Source organism: Coniophora puteana (genome assembly GCF_000271625.1).
Source record: "Coniophora puteana RWD-64-598 SS2 unplaced genomic scaffold CONPUscaffold_5, whole genome shotgun sequence".
NCBI classification, from domain to species: domain Eukaryota; kingdom Fungi; phylum Basidiomycota; class Agaricomycetes; order Boletales; family Coniophoraceae; genus Coniophora; species Coniophora puteana.
The window spans coordinates 1,359,335-1,382,109 of NW_006913057.1; the positions used below are offsets into that span (position 1 = coordinate 1,359,335).

At 50.4% G+C, this 22,775-nt stretch overlaps 7 protein-coding genes across 7 annotated transcripts; 1 reads left to right on the forward strand and 6 right to left on the reverse strand.

The window, feature by feature from the left end:
- Positions 1 to 272: 272 nt before the first annotated feature.
- CONPUDRAFT_102812 (RCC1 BLIP-II) lies at positions 273 to 2,843 on the forward strand. Its single transcript, XM_007769686.1, has 3 exons — positions 273 to 1,096; positions 1,146 to 1,376; positions 1,432 to 2,843. The coding sequence occupies exons 1-3, from the start codon at positions 941 to 943 to the stop codon at positions 2,314 to 2,316; spliced, it is 1,272 nt and encodes a 423-aa protein (XP_007767876.1). The 5' UTR covers positions 273 to 940; the 3' UTR covers positions 2,317 to 2,843.
- Positions 2,844 to 4,446: 1,603 nt separating this feature from the next.
- CONPUDRAFT_54644 (S-adenosyl-L-methionine-dependent methyltransferase) lies at positions 4,447 to 5,804 on the reverse strand (the record flags this gene model as incomplete). The annotated part of the gene is made up of 5 exons (XM_007769219.1): positions 4,447 to 4,490; positions 4,545 to 4,785; positions 4,838 to 4,981; positions 5,033 to 5,384; positions 5,449 to 5,804. The coding sequence occupies 5 exons, from the start codon at positions 5,802 to 5,804 to the stop codon at positions 4,447 to 4,449; spliced, it is 1,137 nt and encodes a 378-aa protein (XP_007767409.1).
- A 1,075-nt stretch (positions 5,805 to 6,879) lies between these two features.
- Positions 6,880 to 10,056, reverse strand: CONPUDRAFT_89530 (Zn-dependent exopeptidase; the record flags this gene model as incomplete). The annotated part of the gene is made up of 14 exons (XM_007769687.1): positions 6,880 to 7,010; positions 7,064 to 7,215; positions 7,272 to 7,508; positions 7,557 to 7,666; positions 7,727 to 7,846; positions 7,896 to 8,164; positions 8,212 to 8,293; positions 8,350 to 8,481; positions 8,534 to 8,538; positions 8,594 to 8,928; positions 8,976 to 9,070; positions 9,121 to 9,182; positions 9,236 to 9,714; positions 9,779 to 10,056. The coding sequence occupies 14 exons, from the start codon at positions 10,054 to 10,056 to the stop codon at positions 6,880 to 6,882; spliced, it is 2,487 nt and encodes an 828-aa protein (XP_007767877.1).
- A 38-nt stretch (positions 10,057 to 10,094) lies between these two features.
- CONPUDRAFT_136645 (glycoside hydrolase family 13 protein) lies at positions 10,095 to 12,796 on the reverse strand. The gene is made up of 10 exons (XM_007769688.1): positions 12,527 to 12,796; positions 12,351 to 12,466; positions 11,981 to 12,302; positions 11,490 to 11,932; positions 11,122 to 11,434; positions 10,996 to 11,068; positions 10,872 to 10,941; positions 10,656 to 10,817; positions 10,348 to 10,596; positions 10,095 to 10,301 (listed from the first exon to the last, which is right to left on the reverse strand). The coding sequence occupies exons 1-10, from the start codon at positions 12,771 to 12,773 to the stop codon at positions 10,251 to 10,253; spliced, it is 2,046 nt and encodes a 681-aa protein (XP_007767878.1). The 5' UTR covers positions 12,774 to 12,796; the 3' UTR covers positions 10,095 to 10,250.
- A 662-nt stretch (positions 12,797 to 13,458) lies between these two features.
- CONPUDRAFT_42398 (uncharacterized protein) lies at positions 13,459 to 14,249 on the reverse strand (the record flags this gene model as incomplete). The annotated part of the gene is made up of 2 exons (XM_007769118.1): positions 13,459 to 14,057; positions 14,111 to 14,249. Coding segments are annotated over 2 exons (738 nt in total), but the record flags the coding sequence as incomplete, so codon positions are not given.
- A 545-nt stretch (positions 14,250 to 14,794) lies between these two features.
- On the reverse strand, positions 14,795 to 17,307 carry CONPUDRAFT_164731 (phenylalanyl-tRNA synthetase subunit beta). Its single transcript, XM_007769689.1, has 10 exons — positions 17,197 to 17,307; positions 17,083 to 17,138; positions 16,974 to 17,027; positions 16,885 to 16,913; positions 16,698 to 16,833; positions 16,382 to 16,648; positions 16,087 to 16,328; positions 15,630 to 16,035; positions 15,195 to 15,576; positions 14,795 to 15,135 (listed from the first exon to the last, which is right to left on the reverse strand). Exons 1-10 carry the CDS (start codon positions 17,252 to 17,254, stop codon positions 14,888 to 14,890), a joined length of 1,878 nt encoding a protein of 625 aa, XP_007767879.1. The 5' UTR covers positions 17,255 to 17,307; the 3' UTR covers positions 14,795 to 14,887.
- Positions 17,308 to 17,400: 93 nt separating this feature from the next.
- CONPUDRAFT_136649 (MFS general substrate transporter) lies at positions 17,401 to 22,735 on the reverse strand (the record flags this gene model as incomplete). The annotated part of the gene is made up of 24 exons (XM_007769690.1): positions 17,401 to 17,524; positions 17,586 to 17,794; positions 17,851 to 17,927; positions 17,985 to 18,165; positions 18,225 to 18,316; positions 18,369 to 18,712; positions 18,762 to 19,048; positions 19,105 to 19,353; positions 19,404 to 19,557; positions 19,608 to 19,700; positions 19,761 to 20,278; positions 20,329 to 20,463; positions 20,520 to 20,735; positions 20,785 to 20,859; positions 20,914 to 21,173; positions 21,222 to 21,325; positions 21,377 to 21,397; positions 21,448 to 21,555; positions 21,615 to 21,771; positions 21,832 to 22,015; positions 22,062 to 22,237; positions 22,293 to 22,396; positions 22,458 to 22,537; positions 22,589 to 22,735. The coding sequence occupies 14 exons, from the start codon at positions 22,733 to 22,735 to the stop codon at positions 20,174 to 20,176; spliced, it is 1,872 nt and encodes a 623-aa protein (XP_007767880.1). The 3' UTR covers positions 17,401 to 17,524; positions 17,586 to 17,794; positions 17,851 to 17,927; positions 17,985 to 18,165; positions 18,225 to 18,316; positions 18,369 to 18,712; positions 18,762 to 19,048; positions 19,105 to 19,353; positions 19,404 to 19,557; positions 19,608 to 19,700; positions 19,761 to 20,173.
- Positions 22,736 to 22,775: the final 40 nt, after the last annotated feature.

The window sequence follows — 22,775 nt, forward strand, 5'->3', positions numbered from 1 at the left end:
TCCTCTCGGAGGTTATTCGGATGTGTTCGGATGCAATATTGTTGTCAAGCGCACAAAAGCGCCGTGGGAAATCAACGAAGCGCGCCACAGACGCGATAAGATGCACGTGACCCGATATAAACGTTGCGTCAAAGCTCGGTGTACATAAATCCGAGACCATTTCCGCTCTTTCCTCGTTTCCCCCCCCCAACCTCCTCCCGTTCCTCTTCTCCCCACGCCGGAGACTCCTCCCTCACCCTACACCATGTCCAATCCCCCCCTCCGTAGATCATCTCGGGCATCTTCGGTCAAGCCCGAGGAACCCAAGGCAAAGGCCACAGCCCTCAGGACGCTTAAACGCACCCAGAGTAGAACCCTTAAGCGCACTGCTTCCCCCGAGCCCTCCGAGCCACCAAAGAAACGCGCTCGGTCCAACAAAGGCTCTGCTGATGACGTCGATGACACGAAGAAGAAAACCGCCGCGAAGCTCAAGGCCAAGGCCACGGTCACTCTCTCTGACGTCGATGGCACTAAGAAGTCGTCTACCAAGTCATCATCTACCAAGCTCAAGACCAAGAGCTCGAAGAGCTCTCTGTCAGATGCCGAGGGCTCAAAGAAGAAGGCCGCTGCTGATAAACTCCAGAGTAGGAGAGGCTCTACCTCAGATGTTGAGAGCTCCAAGAAGAAGACAACGCTCGCTAAGCTCAAGGCCAAAAGGGGTTCTTCTACCTCAGACCTTGAGGAAACCAAGAAGAAATCTGCGCTCAAAGCAGCAGTAGCGGCAGCAGTTCCGGCCAAGAAGAAAGTCACCAGGCAGCCGTCTACCAACGGTATCGCTCGTACTCATGAGCCGATACCACAACTAAAACCATACTTCAATCCCCTTCCCACTGTGCCCGATCATCCTCGTCCCGCAAATCAGCTTTTCGCATGGGGTGCCGGCAACTTTGGTCAGTTTGGCATGGGTGAAAATAGCCTTGGCGAGTTCAGCGCTCCGAAGCGTAACACGTGGATCGAAGAAAATATACAGGACAACGTCTTTGGCGACGACAGTGGTGGCCTCGAAGCCATCGCTGCCGGTGGTTTGCATACTCTCTTTATTGATGAAAAGGGAACGGTGCGCTTGCCTTTCATCGCTTAATAAGCCTTGTCTTACATTTCACTAGATCTGGTCCTGTGGCGTTAATGATGATGCTGCTTTGGGTAGGGTCACGAAGGACGTGCCCGACCCCAATAACCCAGGCTCCTTCTTGGACGTAGATAGGCTGACCGCCGTCCCCCATCCTTTGCAATCATTGGTCGATGAAAAGTTCCGTGCAGTACGCATCGCTGCTGGCGATAGTATATCTGCTGCCATCAGTTCAGAAGGAGAGTTGCGGGTTTGGGGCTCCTTCCGGGTAAGACGGGTTGCTTTTACCAATCAATACAATGCTTAATTGTCATTTCATGCAGGCCGCCGAAGGTTCTCTGGGCTTCTCAGGAGAGACGCGGCTAGAGTTCCTCCCTAAAGCTATCTTAGAACTTCCTCATCGTCCAGGCGATTACGAGCGAGCCGTCCAAGTCGCCGCTGGTAACAACCACCTTCTTGTTCTCACAACGCACGGTCATGTTTACACGTGGGGCGCTGGCGAGCAGGGGCAACTCGGCCGGAAGATTCTGGATCGTCGCAAGATCCACGGTACAAACCCTGAGAAGACTGCCCTCGGCGTCCGATCGAACAAGGCTGTTGTCATCGGTACGGGCAATTACTGCTCGTTTGCTGTCGACGAGGATGGTGACGTTTGGGGATGGGGCCTGAATACCATGGGCCAGACCGGGACCGGTATCTCCGAGCCCAAGTCAATGTCGGACGATATTGGAACCCCGAAGACAATCCCCGAGCTCTCCAAGGAGGCTCTAGGGGGTGATGTTGTCGTTGAGATAGCAGGCGGCGAGCATCATACTCTCTTCCTCACCAAGCAGGGGCGAGTCTTTGCTTGCGGCCGGTGTGATGGCTGCCAGCTTGGGTTAACAGACGATGTCCCCACATACAAGGAGCGCAAAAACCCGGACTTCTTCGAGACGCCTACAGAAGTCAAGTTCCCAACCAAGGATGACGACGACCAAATCATCCACATCTCTGCCGGCACACACAACAACATGGCCATCACCCAAGGTGGTGCCTTGTTTGCATGGGGTGAAGAGACTCAGGGCGAGCTCGGTTTGAAGGATCTCCCAGAAGATGATAAAGTTGAGACTCCTTCTGTCATCGTTCGAAGGGAAGGGGGCTCTTGGAAAGCCATCGCCGTGGCTTGTGGTGGTCAACATACATTGGGGATGTTTAGGAAGAAGACTTGAGTTCCTTGTAGAGTATACAGTGTCTCTTTTTATTATCCCTTTTTGATTTATTGAGTCACATAGCTATAGTAGTATTTATTATACGTTTACGGTTAGAGCATAGTCATGACTGCATTCAATGTATTGTCTGCGATATTCATCTCAGTAACCGCAAAGCAGAAGATGCCCTTGATACTCAAAGGCATGATCCTATTGTCAGTGTTCGTGGGTGCCAAACCCTCGCGAATACTTGTGTACGTGTCAACTTTTGAGAATGACATCTAAGAGTAAGTGGCTGCAAGACGACCGACTATGTACTGCTCGGTGGTAATGGCATCGTACTTGCTTGGGCTCTCCTTGCTCGTACAGGATGGCAGGCTCTCAATAGTAGCGTCGAAGTTTGGATTGCAGAAAAAGGCAATGGACTGGCGTTTTGCTGTCACGCCCTCGGTGTTGCTGATTTTCTGAGCGGGCGGTGCGACTACCCTGTGCAAGGTCGATCGTAAAACGTCATTGCTCCAGCGAGCGAGGAGGTCGCCAGCGTTCACAACGATCGTACCCGGCTTTGTGGGAAGACATGAATGTGTTGGATGTCTTGGGAATGGTAGAGATCAAACGTACTATGGGCCGTGCTGGTTGATAGCGCATGGTATGGGGGTTTTGTACCTCCAATCCTCCGACTGAATCTTGGAACAGAAGGGTCAAGGTACCGTAGTCTTCGTTGACAGTCAGCCGCCTTTATATCACATAGGCTATTAGAAATAAGAAATACCTGAATGCGCGCCGGCTCGTGCTTGCCCCTCGTCTTGGAGCAAAGAAGTTTTGATGGGAGGATACGAGAGCAAGCGCAGGTTATGCCATTGCTCGTCAATCTTGCCATCGAAAAAGCTCTCCTCCAAATCCAATCCGAGTGCGATAGACCTCATGACGTGAACGTGTAGGTCATGGCAGGTCTGGAGACAGTTGAGCTAATGCCGTAGCCGAACGAATCGAAACTGAGTGATGATGCTCACCTGAAAGAAGTCCAACATGGTGGTTTTAAATCCAGGAGCATCACTCTCCCTTGGCCATTTGTTCTTCCATGCAGGGTCCCAGTCGCGCCCGATCTCCATGGACTCCTTTGTATCAGGAGTCTTCTTGCGCATGTTTGCAATCTCCTCTGCATCTGCGGACTGTGTCACTTGCTCCCGTCCGATTTTGACATAGCCACGGTTGGCCCGGGGGTCATCCCATGCGAGGCGGTCCTATTAGAGAGCAATGCGGTCAAGAATATGATTGGCACGATGCGAGGCGTGCGCTTTACTTTGAACTCAGAAGGAAGAGCGAAGAACTCAGCACTCTATAGTAACATTGAACACCTTAGTATAACACGTCGAGCTGCGTTGAGTTATCTGGATGTTACTCACCTTCGCGAACGCCTGAGATACGGTGCTCTGGGATATGCCGTGCCCTGAAAGATACACGAAGCCGACCTCCTTGAACGCGTTGACGATCTCATCTGCTGTTTGACGCTTCTCTGAGGACGTTTTGGCATTCCGGAACTTTGAGAAGTCAACGACAGGTATCCTGAACGTCGAGTCTGATTGAATGTCCTACAGCGTGCAGTCAGTACCCATTCGAACCTTGAAAAACTTCAGCTCTCTTACCTTCGCAAGGCTACTATACCGGAAGCGGCCTAAGACGCTAGTCCGGGGAACAAAGCGAGAGCTACCAGCGCATGGTAGACCAAGAACCCTAGATAACATTCTGAAGGTCAAAGAAGGAAGGAGTCGATAGTGTCGGATCGAAAGTCAAGCTATGTGTTGGCAATGTGAAACTTTCGTGAGGCGATAACAGGAAGGATGTCGAGAAGATAAGCGGGAGGTCCATGTGTGCGCACTGAATATTGGTTGTTTACACGGTCAAGTGCCAAGAAACCAAACCAAAGCCACACAACACCATGATGCGGATTCCATGTACTTATTATGTGCAAGGAGCTTGCTCCAACCTGCTCAATCGACCCGCTTGTTGGAAACTCAGTCGTTCAGCTAATTAATGGCAAATTGTAAAGAACGGTGATTTCTGGTGCGCAACACTAATCGCAATGAATATAGATCTTGGCCAAATAAAAGTAGGACATTAATATAACCACTATATAGGTACTTGAGTCGATCAGTACGCTTCCCATACAGCGTCGGGTAAGACTTCACGCATGACTGCAAATCAACACTGTTCAGAAGGAAACGCGAACAAAGGTAAATGTCGCTTACGTTTCCAGTGGTCGAACGCCCCTCCCTGTTGCCAATCGCCCAGTTTGTTAGCAAAGTCAGTGATTAAGTATTGTTGCTCTTGCTCTTCAGTCCAAACCTCCGAGCCACGGATTTCGTCCATGCTCACTTCCCTCATCGCAAGCGTTGATAAGATCCGCGCGCGAAGGTGTGAGTTCAAGTAATCATCGTTGCGGGCCAGTCTGAATTCCAGGGGGCGAGCAGATGGCGAGCAGAAAAACACCTTCAGAAAAAGGATAAGCAAGAAGTTTCTCGACTCGAATGTATCGCCATACTATGTTCATGAACTCTGATTCATATTGCTCCTGTGTAAGTGGCAGTGTGAGAGAGTCATGGAACGCTCGACATTGTCCGAATGCCTTCATAAGGGTAGTCGCTACTCCCTTCGAAGCATCAGAGGCCAGTGAACCCGCAAAGTTCTACAGCAAACCTCAGATTCAGTCTAACAGAAAGGCCACTGCAAGACTCACGACGGCGACGACGCCTTCAGGGTCAAGGGAAACTTTCAGGTCTTCCCAGAACTGCAGCGAGTAAAGGTGTTCAGGCACACTGCCGCCGGAGAAACAGTCATGAATGATAATGTCGAAGATGTCCACCTCCACCGGAGCGACTTCAGTTGCAGGGTCAGGCATCGCAAGGCGACGTCTCTCCTGAGCCCAGTTACGGGCGTCCTCTAAGAATACGTGACCTTTGGCAAGTTCCGGGAGACCAAAGTATTGACGAGCAGCATCATATACCGCAGGATCAATCTCAACTATCGTTGTTGATATGCCGTGTTGAACGAGAGCTGAGGCAGAAGTACCAGCACCCAAACCACTGAGACTACCTTAGGAATGGAATGGATAGAATCAGGTGCCAGACTCACATGACAAGGGCACTATTCCACTCTCCGCTCTTTCCTTGAGGGGTACTAGATACCAGGCGCGCCGCCTCTTGAAGAACAAAAGCGCTATAAATTGGATCTCCAAGAGGAGTCCCTGATTTATCTACAGCAAGCGATGCAGCGCCGTCGAGGGTTACGACCTTGTCGTCCAACCAGACACCACCTATGAGCGAATGGGATGCCCGCAGGTAGCGGAGAGAGTGCGTGCTGCCTTCTGCAGCCGGTAGGATGTCGCCAACGACTACAACGCCAGTAGTTGATTGCACGGAGGAGAGGATTGTTAGCGGGTATTTGTCGCTCTGCCAAGGCTGCGAGAGAGGATAGAGGGTGGGCGATTGGAGATGTGGGTAAGAGAACATCACGAAGACTGCAGACACGACCGGTGCAACTTTGATAATGCTTGACATTGTCAAGCCGGTGCTCTTTGCAGTCCCAGTCGGCGTACCAGCTTCGAGCTGGGACCAAGCCCAGCCAGTGATTGGGATGAGAGCGAGATAAACGAACTAAGAATCTGGTCAGTCTGCGGTCTGCAGTACAGTAGGTGTGCTACGTACGCTAACATCCTCAGAGGTGTTAATGAAGAACTGATTGGATAGGTATTTAACCAATGGTCTAACTTGTGGAGAGTTTGCAGTCATAACCATGAGAGCAATCTGGGGCTACAACGCATGGCCAGTAGGTTAGGCTAAGCGAGACCAAGGGCAAGGTTGCTTACATCCACTTTCAACACCAGCGAAAGAGAAAGGTAGGCCACAGGACAGAGAACAGCCAAATGAGTGAGTATAGGGCCCAACAATGGGTCCCCAAGCCTCGCGCCATATGAACCAACCCAATACAAGGTGTGTGGGGTAGCCAAGACCAGGAGTCCCAGTAGAAGCATAGTAGCCGTCCGCGACAGACGATGCTTCACGAGCAACGATATGCCAGCGACAACATGCACTGAAATGGTGACGAACTTTTCCGCGGGGGCACTAGCAAAGAGAGGGACGAGGGCATTGGTGTAGGCGGAGGTATAGAGAGAAAGCGCAATGCTGGCCGACAGCACGACAGCCGCACTTTTCGCGTTATTGATACCTTCTGAAGCCATGTTGGTGGCTCGCGCAAAGCTGGGACGGGGAGACAAATGTTCACCTGTTGTTGGTCGACGCGGATCCAACGCGGACCAAGTCGAATGCGTGGAGGACGTGGTCACGTCGCTCGGAGGATCATCGAGGAAATGTCATTTCGTCGCTTCATCAGAAAATTTACTTGCACCAAGAATTAGTGATTGCTTGTGGGGACTGGCCAGGCACATGCCACTGCACGGATGGCAGGCCAAAGCTCTCACACAGCTTCCCGTCAGAGTCACACTAGAGGCCCATAACATTATCAAACGTTAAGATGACATTGTAGTTACGGGAATAAACTCTTTGTACAGCACACTGTCTGGGCTGTTTAGATTTGCAGCATTCCAGCGATGGAGTGAAGAGCCTCTGCCAACCGTCGTATCTCATAAGCAGCAGCTTCAATGTCATTGTCGAGGGTCAAAGCCTCCGTCAGTCCGGGTAGAGTCGTTGCACCATATCCTACAGTGTGCCGTCAGGACGAAGCTCTTGAGCGGAAGTAAGAATACACCAACCTAGCCATCTACCGGGAGCAACACCAAGATGCTTATACCATTCACGGTCTTTTAAGCCATCTTTCGAGATGAATCCTCTCTCGAAAGCTATCAGCTTGTGATTCACCTCCTGGATACGCTCGATTGCCTCAACAAGCTTGCGGCTAGAGCGACTGTTGTGAACGAAAGCACGTCAGAAAAGGGGGATGTGATCTGCGCAAAAGCGTACCCGCTAGTTGCGTCACACTCCTTGCCTAGAGCTTTCTTGATCTTGCAGATTGCCTTACGGACACGATCACTAATGTAGTGTCGGTGATAATAGTGGATGATAGCTGTTTGGAGCTGGTGCTCAGCCTCCGTTCTCTCAACGTCAAGGGCTATGCTGGCAGCTTGCATTTTTCGGACGGATTCTTCCAAAGACGAAAAGTCTAATTCAGGAGCGAGGTTCGATGCAATAGCTTCGACCCTAAGCAGCTTTTAGCTTAGACAGTATAATTGACGGTCTCGCACTTACCGCTCGACCTGCACTTCTAGCTCGTACGAGTAGTGTGTGGTATTGAAAGGCAGGATCCAATCACCACTCAGCCGCAGAAGTTGTAGACCAAGATGCTTAGCAACCGCTATCTGCATAAATAAGTAAACATTGCATTTATTCATGCTCCTATTAAGACAAATGAGACTTACATGGCGATGGAATCCTGGGTCGCCATATAACTCTTGCCACGTCTCAGAGTCGAAGACAGAGTGATAGTGATAAACAGGATCATGCAAAGTTGACTTGAAACCTCCATCCGTGCTAGGAATCTGTTGATGATTATTTAGTGGAAAACTATCGCATGAGGAAACAACGCACTCCGATATGTTGCAAAAAGAGGGTGTAGTCACTGCCGGAGCCCAATGGCGTGACGCCAATGCTGTCCTGCGCCAACAGGTCGGCTTCGTGCATATCCACTACTTCAGCGTCAACCTGGCCACCATACAGTTCGCCATTGTCCAAACGTGCATCCCACAAAGTGCGGTTCAGTGCAGTAGGGTGAGGGATCTGCTCTGCAGTGTCACGCAGAAGGTGCGCAAGTAGCGGGGACGCTGACGAGCGAAGCTTCGATCCAGATGTAGAAGAATCTGCTTGATTTGAGTGATGGGATATGATGACCATTTTGAGGACGCACCAATGTTTATGTACGCTACTACGTGCTCATTGATCCAGTCCTCAAAATCTTCGCCGTACTCTGTGCTTCCTATCAGACCGTACTGCAAATGTTTATCACGTTGTAAACTTCAGCCCAGATGACGAATGTCTTTTGTACCTCTTCCGCATCCCAGCTTGCAATAACTATAGTCCTGAGAGGTTGCCAGCCTTTCTTGATCAAGGCGCCTAACGCTCGCACCACCTCAACAGTAGAGACCGTACCAGAAGAGGGGTCAGTAGCTCCAAGAACCTACATCATGTCAGCAAGCTAAACCACTACAAGAGTGACAAGGGCAACACACCCAAGCTAAACGCAAGCGATCAGCAAAATGGCCGTTTCCGAGGCCTCATAATCCACGTACCGTCACGATGACCGCCAAGGATGACAACTTCATCTTTGATGTGGCCTGGAATGACTCCCATAGTGTTCCAGATGGGGGTCACCTTTTCGTCAACATTATTCACCAGACGAATCGTGCGTCCTTCGTCGCCAAGCTTGGCCTCCTCCAGCAACACCTCCGCGTTAGCCCATGAGATTGGCAAACTGGGGATAGTCGGCTTGCTCGGACTTTCGCCACGAGTCGCATTCTCGTACGACGGATAACCAGGCGTGGAAGGGTCGCCGGGGTATAGCGACAAGAACTGCACCGATCCACGCTGGACCGATGTCGGGTTGCGAGCAGGCCCAAGCGGATACCTAAGAGGGATAAGAGAACCATTCAGGCGAGCACGAAGAACCCCTACGGAATGTAGCCGTTTTCAACTGTCACGGTACCATCATCTCGCAAATCGGAGTAGATGAGTACCGCGGCTGCTCCAAGCTCTTGAGCACGCTTGACCTAATCTTGTCTGAGCTTGACGAAAGAACGTAAGATCGCATGGAACGCACCTTCAATCCGCGGAAGTTACCACCATAGCGAGCAATGACAATTTTGCCACTGAAGTCCACGCCTGTGTAACCAGTTATACAGACAAAATTACACCAGGTTTGCAAACAAACGTACCAGCCTCCTCCAACGCGTCATAGTCCTGTTTCCTTCCGTAGTGCGCGTATACTAGCTTTCCCTCTGCAACACCTCCCTTGCTAATCCCGTGCCACGTCGGTACGGCCTCTGCATACTTGCTCGCATACGGATCTACATCGCTCGCCACTTCCTCCAGCTCCGCCTTCCATATGGTCTCCCCATCCTCGCCCACGATCTCGAGAGACCGGTCAAGCGGCGCGTTCAGCACGGGGTAGTACGTATCAATCCATGCGCTGGGCGTGTTGCGCTTGGAGATGCCCCGCGTTGCGTTCTGCGACTCCGGCGAACCAGCCGCATAGATAGGCTCCGCACCAGAAGAGGTATCGACGCCAAACTCAGTCTGAAGGAGACTCAGGAAGGACTTGGCAGTGAAAAGATCACCGGGGGTGCCTGCCATGTGGGGCTGGCCAGCATATTTGCGTGAAGAGAGGATGGCGTTTGCCTCGGAGGGGATAGACCTGTTGTAGATGTAGACAGGGGCTTTGTAAGTAACTGCTCAAAGCTAGACCTTGACGTACTCACAAGAGAAGTTCTTCCGCCGCCTTACCTCTCAGGGGGTGCCCGTAGCCATGGACAGGTCTGGAAATTGTGCTTTGTGCTATGCCGAACGCTCCCAAGTGATGGTGTAACTGCGTTCCGCGGCAGCAGTGAGATGCGACGAACAGCACGACAATCACCGCAGCGGCGCTCATAGCTAACAAGCGTCTCGGTGATTTCCTCAGGCGACGGGACGTCACAGGCGTCGGAATTACAGAGATCGACTTCGGGTCGAGAGACACAGTAGCGTACTTGTCCTCCATGGCAAGGGACAGCCAAGGGTGAGAACAAAGTTTGGTTCGTTTGGTGTCTTTATATGCAGAAGTATTCTATAAATTATATTTGGTGTATGTACTAACTACTTGCGTCACAACTCCACGCCCGCTATATCTCCAGCGGTTTCGAATTCAAATCCCAGGTTATCGTGTTAATGTAGTTTTGGGGGAGTACCAAACTCTTAAGCCTTCGTCAAGCCAAGAACAGTGCAGGTCCGGCTGGGGGAATAGACCTGGACGACAGTTCAGCTAAGCGGGCGGAAAGTCACAATATCATACCTGAAGCCAGTTTTTGCGGGTGTGCCACTCCATGGCTGTCGTCTTATATGTGGTTTTCAAAGACACGTTGTCGAAACCTCCAAACCGTTTTTCGTCACTGGTGAAGATAACACTATACTCGCCAGCGACGTCGACTCCCACGCGATAGTCGGTGAACGACTTCGTAGGGTGGAAGTTGAAGATAAATAAGAGGCCGGCACGCTCGTACACAATCATCTTATCGCCTTCGTGTTTGAGAGAGACGTATGCCTGTGGATGTTGAGGTTGCTAAGGAATGTGTCACATTGACGATGCACAGTAAACCCTACCTGAGGGGAGGAAAGCCATTTATATTTCTCTTCCGTGTTGTTCATGACAGCATCAAACTCGTTGAGGTACTTATAGCGGAGGATATCATCATCCAAGACGTTCCATTGACGTCTAGCATATTGGAACGAATTGTTGTTCCCTTCACGAGGGAAATCTAGCCACTGACACACAAGTTGATGAGCACATAATCTGTTCAGTATAGTCACTTAACATACCTCGGGATGACCGAACTCGTTTCCTTCAAAGTTCAAGTAACCCTCGCCTCCAAGGGTGTGCACAAGGAGACTATGGGCAAAAGCATGAGAAGGGCTTAGCGCCTCTGAGGAATAGTAAGCTTACCGGATCATTTTATGCAAAGCTAATCCCCTTGAGATGACAGGAGTCATTTCTGTGAGGTCTGACATATGTGTGTCTGTGATTTCTCAATGAAAAGAACATCGGAGCCTTCATTGCGTAAGGACTCACACATTTCCTTGTCCATCAACCAGAAAGCCAACGTCTTATCACCAACCAAAGCTTGATCATGACTCTCTGCATAAGCGACACTCTTCTCGCCGTGTCGACGATTGGTCAGAGTGTGTACAATATTGCCCATCTCCCACTCGTCATCAGACTTGTGCTTCAGAAGCTTGATCCACATGTCAGGTATGGCCATGGAAAGTCGGTAGTCGAAGCCAACGCCTCCCTTTTGCGAAGGAATGCAGAGGAGAGGCATGCCAGAGACATCTTCTGCGATCGTGATAGCAGAGGGATATAGCGAGTGGATCATGTCGTTCGCCTGCATAAATAGGTTAGCAGAAGAAAAACCGGCAAGTCATAACATTCATTCTCACAAGCATGAGATAGACAATAGCCTCGACGTCGGCGTTGTCACCAAAATATTCATGATATCCTCCAGAGAAACCAGTGCCAATGCCATGGTGGGTGTACATCATACTCGTGACACCATCGAAACGGAACCCATCGAATTGGTATGTCTCCATGTAGAATCGCAGATTGCTCAATAGGAAACGTAACACCTCATGCGAACCATAGTTGAACAAACGACTGTCCCAAAGTTCGTGGCGACCTTTTCCGCCCTCATGGAAGTAGAGGTGGTCGGTGCCATCGAATGCGTTGATACCGTCCAACACGTTTTTGCTAGCGTGCGAGTGCACAACATCCAATAGGACAGTTATGCCCATGCCGTGTGCAGTATCAACGAGCTTTTTGAGCTCCTCGGGAGTACCGTAGCGAGAGCTTGCAGCGAAGAAGCTAGTCACTTGGTAACCGAAGGCTGTCGGGCGGTCAAAACCTGACTTGGAGAATGTGTGACTCTACCCACAAGCATAGTAAGGGTGTTCCATAATGGCCATAAGTTGAATAGTGTTATACCCGAGTTTCTTAATCCTCGGGAGCACGTTTTCGGTGAATTCGTTGTAGGTTCCTATCCTAGGCTCGGATGAAGAAATACCAACATGAGCTTCATAAATCCGGATAGCTTCGGGCTTAGGAGGTCGTGGGTTCTTGAACGTATAGGTCTCTTCGGCAGGGGGGTTCCAGAACCGCGCTTCGTAGACAGGGGAAATAACAAGGTCCTGCGTGACTCGCTGAACCCAAGCGGGAAGACGCTCGATGCGTTCGTTGGTCGGCGAAATGAGCGAGATCTGTTGCAGGGTGAATATTTTGTACATCTGATAAAACTCGAGGCGTACTTTTACTTTGGAGTTGTGCTCAATAGCGCACACTCCAGGTGCTTTGGGAGGAATAACAACCTCCCAAACGCCATACTGGTTTTTGGTCATCGGGTGACTTATTCTATTCCAGCTATCTGTTCAGCCACAGTCATTTGCCGCCCTTGGACCAAATGGATGGGAATAGACGAGCATACTGAATTCACCAATGAGATTCGCCTCCTTTGCGCCCGGCGCCCATTCGCGGTACACGAATTCGCCGTTTTCGCGCACTGTAAAGCCCATTTGATCATAGCCACGAGAAAACTTGTCGTAGCCGCCCTCGTGGTCGATGATAGCATTCTTCCGCTCTTGAAAACGCTCGTGACGGTACGTTATGGCAGGGAGGAATGGGTCAAGATAACCGTCGAGCTCGAGGATCGTCTTGGGGTCGAACGTCGACATGGCCTACACTTTTCGGTTCTAACCAGAGGATGTAGTGGGAGGAAGAGGGGTTCGACCATGGAACATTTTATATAGACTGCGTAATAAGGTGTCTGTTATGGTCGTAGAGAATCGAGACTATGACGCTGTATGACCAGGCGACCCTGCCAGAAACGGAAAGTCATCGTTATCATAACCGACTTACCACCGAATCAATTAGCTAGTGTACCACGTACACTCAAGAGGGACCAGGCCGGTGATCATATGCATGTATCGATAAATCAGTGATATATATATGTCACCATGATATACTCTTCAGATTTTGCGATTCTTGCTGTATCTACGAGATAAAATACATGTACACGAAAGGGAATACGTATACCCTCTTCCAATGCAAAGTCACAGTATTAATTAGGTGCACCCTCACGCCCAGGTCCAAGTATCATAAAAGTCCAGCGGCACGCAGGTCACTGTGCAGTCTCCGCTCATGCTCCAACGCGGTCCGTATCCGAGTGGCTCTCTCCGGGTCAGCTTCCGCCTCCTCGTTCGTCATCATATGTCGCATTTCCTCTTCCAGGTCATCCGTTTCACCAGAGGCTTCTCTCCGAGACCTGAACGGATTCATAAACCTAGGCCATGACGTTCTCCTATCTTCCTGTGCCCGCGCTTGGGGCGAGCTGCCGCTAGACGATGCGAGCATACTAGCCTCCCAGCGTTTGACCCGCCAGAAACCAAGTGCTGACGTGAGGAGGATGAACCACCCGACTGTCATAAGGAAGAACGACAGCCAGTCCGTCGTTGCGCTCACGACCATCGCATCCGTGGCGCCGATTTCGCTAGACATCGTCATGGTCGAGTTATTAACCAGACCCTGGTAGTATTCCTCTGTCTCCGCTCCAGTACCAAATGACATCGTCTCCGCAGCCGATGGCCACTGAGTTGGACCAGGTTCACCGGCCATGGCGTCCTCCATTTGTGCACGGAGTCCAAAGCCAAATTGAATCATAGTAACGCCCAGGCCTGCACGGCTTCCAAACTTCCCAGCGTGGGTGGTATGCATGAGGTAGGTGAGGAGGAAGCCAATGAACTGAAACGAGACCGAAATAAGTGCATTCCACATGAACACGAACAGGGTGCCCGTCGGAAGATTATCGACGACGACCGAGCCAATGCTCATAGAACCAGTATCGAAAGGTGCGAAAACGGTGTTTGAAAAATAGGGAGGTGCGGCGTCCGCCTGTGCGGCTGCGTACGACGGAGGAGACTCCCGCACCGATTCCTCCGGTACCATATATACATTGTCACCTACAGACCGATTCAGCCTCGGACAAGACGAATGAGTTGATATTAAAACTCACCGTCTTGAACGCGGACGCCGGTCGTTGGCTTCGCAGCGACATTTGCGAACACGCCATCGTTGCCTGTGCCACCCCCGATAACACCAAGAGGACCTCGGGGAACAATGCCCCATCTGTTCACATAATGGGAGGGCAGGATATTTGCTGCGGTGCGATGAAACCAGGCCGACATAAATGAGCGAGGCGGTTGGGGTACGTTGTCAGGGGAGAATATGGGAACAACGCCATTGGAGTTGCCGAAGTCGTTATCAGGTAGAGCAGAGGATGATGGCGCTGGGGGTGATCCAGGAGGGGGGAAGTCGTAGTCGACTGTCTCAAAATCGTATGTGCCGGGGACAGCAGACGGCGGGGGGGAAGGTCGGGTGGAGAGAAGTGGGCGAACGATCTGGTCCTCTTCCGAGTCGTCGTGCTCGCCATCTGAGTCATCGAACGCGGCCTCCAGCTCCGTGTCGTTTGTCTCTGGGCGAGAAGTCGGAAGAGGTACATAACGGTGAGGCATGTAGAAGCGGAAAAGAGGGAAACGGGTAAAGAGTGAAGAAGAGACGTGTCCTGGATGGAGGACAACCCTACTTTAGCGCCGCAGTGGCAATTGGGGGCGAGTTGATATAAGGAGAGTTGTGCCACAAACGCAAAACAGTTGCGCCAGCGCCGAGGATATGGATGACAACCCAGTTGCAAGGTGGAGGAACGTTACCAGCTGATCTGAGTCTTGTGCTTATTAGGCAATACAATTCGAATGTACACTTCTACAGTACCGCTACCGCAAACTCTACTCGTCTATGGGCGACTCCGGCTTTTCTTGAATGGCTCAATGTTGAATTCCACCGCAGAGCACGGATACGTGATCTCAAACTTCTGGAGCACGCTTGGGTGCAGGATTCCCAGGGTGCCAATTGCCATGTCTCGCCTTGATATGTGCAGTGTCTCCTTGATTTCCTCCTTCAACTCCAAGATTTTAGAAGACGTTCCTTCCGACGGTGGCCTATAATAGATCACCGCGGCTCGTCCAGCGAAGTATGCCGGGTCTACCAACACAGAATAATGAGTCCGATATGAGGAAGCGAACTTTCTAGCTCCAACGCACCATCGCCTTCCTTGATGTAGTATCCAGTGTCCGCGCGACCATCCTTCGAGTTGATTCTTGGGACTTCAAGCATTCGCATCGCACGGTCTAGTATGCCATGGACAACTTCAAAACCAGCCGTCTTGTTGCACCATAGTGCCGCAGCATGCCTCTCGTTCCGCGACTGACGTTCACTCGTAGGATCTTTGAACACGACGTCGGAGCACTCAAACAGACGAATTGGGAGAGGGTGGGAACGATTCTCTCGCACAGTCTTTAGAAGTCCTGGAAGCAGGGAAGTCCGAACGATTTGGAACTCCAGTGTTTTGGGATTGCCGATTTTGACGACTTCTTTCCCGTTGTCGACTCGGTTGAGGAAAGCATAGTTTTCATCATGGGAACACTGTGGCAATATGAATGCTGGTCAAGAGTGTTTCATCACAAACCATGACTTACTAAAATGAACGATAAAGCTTCTACCCATCCTGCCAAAGCCCATTCTGTCCGAATGACATCACTGAGCTTGCCAATTTCAAGGGGTTGAGCAACAGTGCTTGTCGCAGGGAAAACATGAGGAAGATTGTTGAATCCGTACGCAACGGCAGCATCCTCCATGATGTCAACTTCATGCAAGATATCTGGGCGTGTGGGTGGTATGTCAACCAAGATCTCATCGTCGTGGTCTTTTGATGGCGTCGCTTCTAGGGACATTTTCTGCAGAAGTTTCACGGTCTCCGCAGTAGTGAGCGAAAGTCCCGTGCACGAGTTGATGTAGGAAGTGTGTGCCACAGTCGTCCGGTACGAAAGATCTGGAGATATACGCGTCGACCCATCGGGGAAGATTAGCTTACAAGGCTCAACCCTATAACGTACGTTTCATTAGCCCAAGTAATGCATGGACTCAACTGCTTACGTGAATGCATCTTGGCAGTATTCAGAAAACATGATCGCTACTTCGTTTACAACAATGTGCAACTTCGTTTCATCCGTCGCCGTCACATCGATGAAGACATTGCGAGTGTTGAGGGAGATCTTGCTGTGCTCCGAGTTGATGATAGGTGGCATTGACAAGACACGATCTTGGTTGTCGTAGATAATCGGATATACTGGAGAGTCGCGAATGATGGGGAGGTATTTGTTCAAATGCTTGTCGTTCTAATGAACTTGTTAAGTTTACGAACGTGAGAATGAGTGGTGCTGAGACTAACCTCGTAAATCGTCATAAGTTCCCTTGCAGTGTTTGGTTGTGTTCGGTTGAGGGGAACAAATTTGATGTAATCGGGGTCTCTGGCTTCAAAACGGAAAGGCTGCTCGACCGTGTCGAGGTCATGAGTCCCAATAGCTACGAACCATCGACGTCTGCCGATGTTTTGGTGCAGTTTATCCTGAAGATCAATGAAAGACGCGTATGATCGCGGTGTGAAGTGCAGATTGCGCAGAACGGCGCAGGCAAAATAAGGTCGAACTTTGACCACCTAGCATACAGTGAGCATGGGAACATATGTACACCGCGGTTATACATACATCGGGGTGTACTTTGACATGGATGAGATCCTTCTCCCCTCCAGGGGGCATGAGCAGCCTGTATCTCGGAGCCGTCTGTTTTCCAAGGAACACGCCGAGGGCGCGCGAAATCCCCTCTATGCATAGGAGATCGTATCTGGACTAAGGTGTAGGGCAAGGGAACAAGGGATACTAAATAAACACTTACCTATTAGCGGGTATCTCAATCTTCAGTTGCTGTAGGCGTGAAAGTCGTCAAAAGACGCGCTGTCATGAGATATCTGAAGGCACTCGTACAGGGCGTTCAGCAGGCAAACCCGCCTTGATCGCGGCCTCGACTTCTTCAGTGGTCTACCCAATTGTGGAGGTGAATAATCTGATGTGTTGTTGTGCAGGATCAACTCACATCCTCGTCCAGTTCGAGTCCATACTCGAAGCAGAGCCGATCAAACTCTTCTGAGGCTGACGAAACGATATGAGGAGATAAGATCTTGCCAGTAGAGTTATAGATGGGACTTACTAAACTGATGGCCAAGTTTCTCAAAGAGATCTGCTTTATCGACTGCGACGGTGGGCATGGTGTGATGACTCGTACTAGTATAAACTCTCAATCGAAGAGCTTAAAGTCCCGTCGCGACAAAAGATAACCGAGGCGGACCCCTGTCACCGCGTAGATCTGTGGACTCGAAGTGACTTTGTAATGACTCGCGACCTATATCATCCCCTGACGATGAAATACGTCGCGCTCATCAGCGGCGGCAAAGACAGTTGCTTTAATCTCCTCCATTGCCACAAACAAGGCCATGAGCTAATCGCAGCAGCAACTCTCTCTCCAGCAGAGGGAAAAGGTCAGCAGTGGCACCCATCGGTACAGTTTAAATTTAACTGACTGGCAGTGTTGTCTATCAGAGGAGCTTGACTCATACCTTTACCAAACAGTTGGTCAAGATGCCATCCAACTCGTGGCACAGGCACTCGAAGTACCACTGTACCGCAGGATTATTGTTGGATCTCCTATAGAACAGGGCTCGGAATACGGTGAACGTGCAGGTGGTCCTCGAATTGGTGTCCAAGGCGATGAGACTGAAGATCTCGTCTCGGTTCTGGCGGACGTCAAAGTGACGCGTTTTACTTGCCGCTCACCGTTCCACTCAAAGCTCACAGCGTTTATAAGGCTCATCATCCCGATGTTCAAGGCGTATCTGTCGGTGCTATCTTGTCAAATTACCAAAGGGTACGCGTCGAGCATGTGTGAGCGCTGGCCTCCAACCCTTGCAACTCATCTCGGTCTCAATGCATCTATCAAAGGTGCAATCGGCTGGGTTTGACTCCATTGTGCTACCTCTGGCAACGGGATCAGAGTGAACTGTTTTCCGAGATGGTCCGGGCGAACATGGAAGCTATCCTGATCAAAGTTGCAGGCATCGGACTCACACCAAAGCACCTCGGAAAGTCTCTAACCCAAATGCAAGATACTTTGATGAAACTGGTTCGCCAACTTATTACACCCTTCAACGAGACGATAAGCCTGATTAATACCTTCCCTAGAACGCTCTTTACGGATCCCATATTTGTGGGGAGGGCGGTGAATATGAAACCTTTACTTTGGATTGTCCTTTGTTCAAAAGTCGGATCATATTGTCAGTATCTCTCATTTTGAGAGTTTTCCTTAGCTCAATTTCCTGATTTCAGAGAAGAAGTAGAATCCGTCATTCATTCTGACAGTGGGTTTGCTACCGTTGCTTTCCTGCGCATAAAGAAGGCATCCCTACAGCGCAAAGACAGCTCTCCTCCGAACGTAGTTGCTCCACCGGTTCTTGACGACTCCTTCGAGGAGGTTTATTCTGCCATTGAGACATCACGTGCCAAGCCGAGCACAAGAAATGCTGAAATAACTCCCGAGAACCAATTTCAAGAGACCAACTCCGCTTATGGGCGGAATGGTCGCTGGTCGTGCTTTGCTAACATCTTCGTCGAAAATTCGAGTGAAATGTCAGTCGAAGAAGAGGTTGAGGCATGCTTCTCCATGCTACAAGGTATTCACATTCTTTTGCTTGCGGCATAACCCCGCTCATGCAGCTGAAGGCTTTCTTGAGGAACACGCCCTTACCCTCGTGAACTGTATCAATATGAACCTCTTCCTTGCCTCCATGGATATCTTTCCCCGAGTAAACGCCGTGTACCAGCGTTTCTTTGGAACAAGTCCACCTGCGCGTGCCTGCGTCGCAGTAGATTTGCCAAGCAATATCCGCATCAAGCTCGATTGCCTTGCATATACCCATAACACACCGTCCGACCGGCAAGCATTACATGTCCAGGCACTCAGCTACTGGGCACCTGCTAACATTGGTCCTTACTCCCAAGCTATCTTGGTACGAGTATTTCATAGCGAAACGTCAGAGGCTTGATGGAACTCGTTGCACTGCAGGCCGATGACTGGGTGTTCATTTCGGGACAGATAGGCCTAGTTCCCAGCACCCTCATGCTTCCCTCGCCGACATCACTTGCGATGGAAACGGCACTGTCATTTCAGCATGCCAAACGTGTCCAGACTGCACTCAGCGAAAATACCGGTAACTGGACCGGCTATGCACAGGCAACAATTTACTGGCTTTCCGAAGCCGACAACATCCAGCATGTCAAAGCTGCCGATGAAACTGCTCGAAGTAAAGAAACCGTATGCATCATTATCCCATCAGTATCTTTGCGCTAACATTCAAGTTAAAGGGGCCACGATCTCCAACGTTATACGTCGCAGTCAAGGCACTTCCACGACAAGGAGTTGTAGAAAAACAGGTTTTGATGCATACAGGTCAACATACTTTCATAGATGAAGATGATTGCATGGTCACGAGCTCAGAACCCCCGGTCTTCGTCAATGGTGTGTTAGCTAACACATTAGTATTCCCCATGTCATCTAAACGGCGACAGGGAACCACGAGGACCAAGGCTCCTTTATGACATGGGAGCTGTCTCAAATGTGTATGGGTGCTTTTTGTGTGATGATATTTGGCAAAGGCCAGGGTAAGTGATCTCTTCAAACAGTCGGCAAGTTGTCGATTGCTGACGATACTACCTTCAAAGTGAAAGATATGCGGACTCTTTTACCTTCAGATTTGTTCCAGCCTGTGATTTCGGCCCGTCTGTTCTATCTCGCGGGTTCGCCACAACCGCGTCAGTTTTCTCGCTATCCGTTTGCGACATACTGACATGTCGTCGTATTTATTGTAGTTGGACAAGTCTTGAATCAGCTCTCAAAGGTTCCCCACCCTCTGCCTACTACCACTATCCCATGTCGTGCAATTTCAGATCAAACGGTCGATGGGTGGGAATACGCACTATGCTTACTAGGAAACAACAAGATGAATCAGCGAATATAAAGTAACGTTGACTTAGTGGAAAGACCATCATATACAGTAGGCGGCAGTAACAGGGGAAGGTTACACATTCTATACCCAATGACCTAGGAAAATGAAATGCAGCGGATTAGACCGAGCTTAAGGCTCCTCTTCCTCGACCAGTGCCTTGAATTCCGCGCGCTGATGCTCCATTTGTTTCTCGGTTAGGGTCGCTGGTACCATCCGGCATACCACGGCTCCGATCTGCCACACGGTTATGAAATGATGTTATAATAGTAATAGCAAAGCTTTACCAATGTGCATAAACCGCCAAAACGAAGGACCCATGCGACCCCGTTCTTGCCCAGATATGTCCCCCCTTGCAGCGGGTCTGCCGCAGGATCAGCTTCATCGACTACACGGAAAATTGCGCTTGACACAAGGGCAACCTATGCCCTATGGATCAGTCGCGCATTCTAATACATGTTTGTGTTGGGGCACTTACGATGAATTGGGGCATCACAATCGCCAGATTGTGAATCCCCAAAACGGTGCCTCCGGCAATCGGCGTTGGCACTCCAATCTCCTCGGCCACCTCTTCGTAAACATCGGAAGGATGCGGATGGCCACTACCCTCGTTTGGGACATAAGCTGAGTTCGCTCTGGACGAAGTTGGGCGGGTAGTGGGACCCGGAGACGGGGCTTGCAGCTCTTTTAGTAGCTGGGGGGAATTAATGGAAATTCGTACGGCATAATGAAGACGTATTGACCTCCATGATGATAGCAAAGGGCACCCAACATGCAACTGCCCAGCAGATACCAACCAGACTGATGGCTGCAGTGGCCTAGGAACGATGTAAGTTTTTCTTGGCGGCAACAAAGCAGCGTCAGACACGCACTTGAGCAACCGTGGAAATGAAGAAGGTGGAGAAAGTTATGAGGGTGAAAAGAAGGAGGGCACCGGTCCATATGTTACGAAGTGTAAGCGGTAGGGGTGGCAGGCGGAAAGTCTTGCCACGAGCTGCGGCATCTGCCTTCCAATTGTTGATATCATTTCGCATCCTCCGCCTTGCCGTGTCGGCAGTTTCCCCCTCGCGAGGTAGCAGGCGAGTATCACGACGAGCAAGGTGCGGTAGCAATACGCCGGCACCAACAGCCACTGTACAAAGCATGAAGAACAAATATAGCTGACGACGATGCTACACACCTAAGCTGTAGATCAGCATAGCAAATTCGCCTGCTCTCGTCGCAACGTCTGGATCCGGATCAGTCTTTGTCTCATACGCCATGATTTGGCCGACGTATGTGGTGCTTTTGCCATTTGTTGGGTTTTAAACAAAAGTAGGCTGGGTATGAACTTACGAGTAAAACAGAAATGGAAACCTAGCATAGACTGAGAACAAAATCAACCTAATGACAGCTGTGACACTGACCAGCCCATGAATGCAAACACTTGTACAAGACAAACTCGTCTGATAGGTTTGGGAAGCTTGATGACCGCGTTATATATGTTCTCTAGGATATCATGTAATTTACTTTTGCTGCGGGTTTGTTAGCAAGAGCTTTAGCAGGCACGTGGACAAGTACTCATAGAACTCACTTCCGTTTCGAGCTTGGCAACGAGGCCTTTTCCTCGTGGCACCAACAAGTCGTCCAGACAGTGATGACCAGGATGATCATGCTGACTACACAGAACTTGCGGAACTGATCCCCACCAAGCCATCGAAGGAATGGCAATTTTGCCAACGGAAAGAACCCTAACGAGACAAACACAAGAAATGAGCGATTTGGCACTTCCACAGAGTTGCGTGACTCACCAAATCCGTACCCAACTATGTTACCGGCCTGAGACATCCTGCTGTGCCATGCATTGCCTGCATTTAGCTGTTCTGGAGGTGTTACATCTAATAGCAGATTCCGCAAAGACGCTTGTAGAGCATTGAGAGCAAAATCAAGGATATAGAAAGAGAAGACAGCAATTCCGATAGCCACGTTTTTGACCTAGAGAAAATGAGCGTTGTTACTTTGAGGCAGGAGAAACCCTTACCTGCTTTGACCGCGAAGGATCCCAGTCACCAGCACCACCTCCATAGGCATCAACAAAGAATGCTGCGATAGTCTGACAATAGGCGAGAGCAAGTGTGGAGACAACAAGGAATATTGTAGAGAGAGAAACCCAGTATCTGCGGCGGTACTTGGAGTGGGAGGAGTCGGATATTGCACCTTGAACGGGTTCTGGTCAGACGGACACACCAGCGATATACTGAGGTAAATGTACCTATCAGGGGCTGAGCTATGAGTCCGCTAATAGGACCTGCGAGCCAGACAAGACTCGTGACTTGCTCAGAAACACCAAGCGAGAGGAGGAAAGGTGTGCCATATCTTGTTGTAAGGGTCACAATATCAGTATATCTAATGAAGCCAAGGAGGAGGTAAGAGGTACCCCAGCTCGACGGTCCACGCAATCTGTGCGCCTGCCATGGATATGCTGAGCGTGATGAGATTCCATGTCGTGAGGCGGTCCTTAGAGCGAGTGAGTCGAGCAGTGGCATGGGACTTGGAAGGAGTTTCGACCGCGCAGTAGGACGCGCGATCGTGTGCATCATGGTCTCCGAGGAGGGCTTGCCTGGAAGGAGACCGGGACGAACGACGCTGCCGTGCGGGCCATGCAATCTGCGTCGTGGGGTCCGGGTCTGCGTTTGCATTGACGGGGAATGTCATGGTGAGGCTGACGATACAAACGCTGAGCGAGTGAACAAGC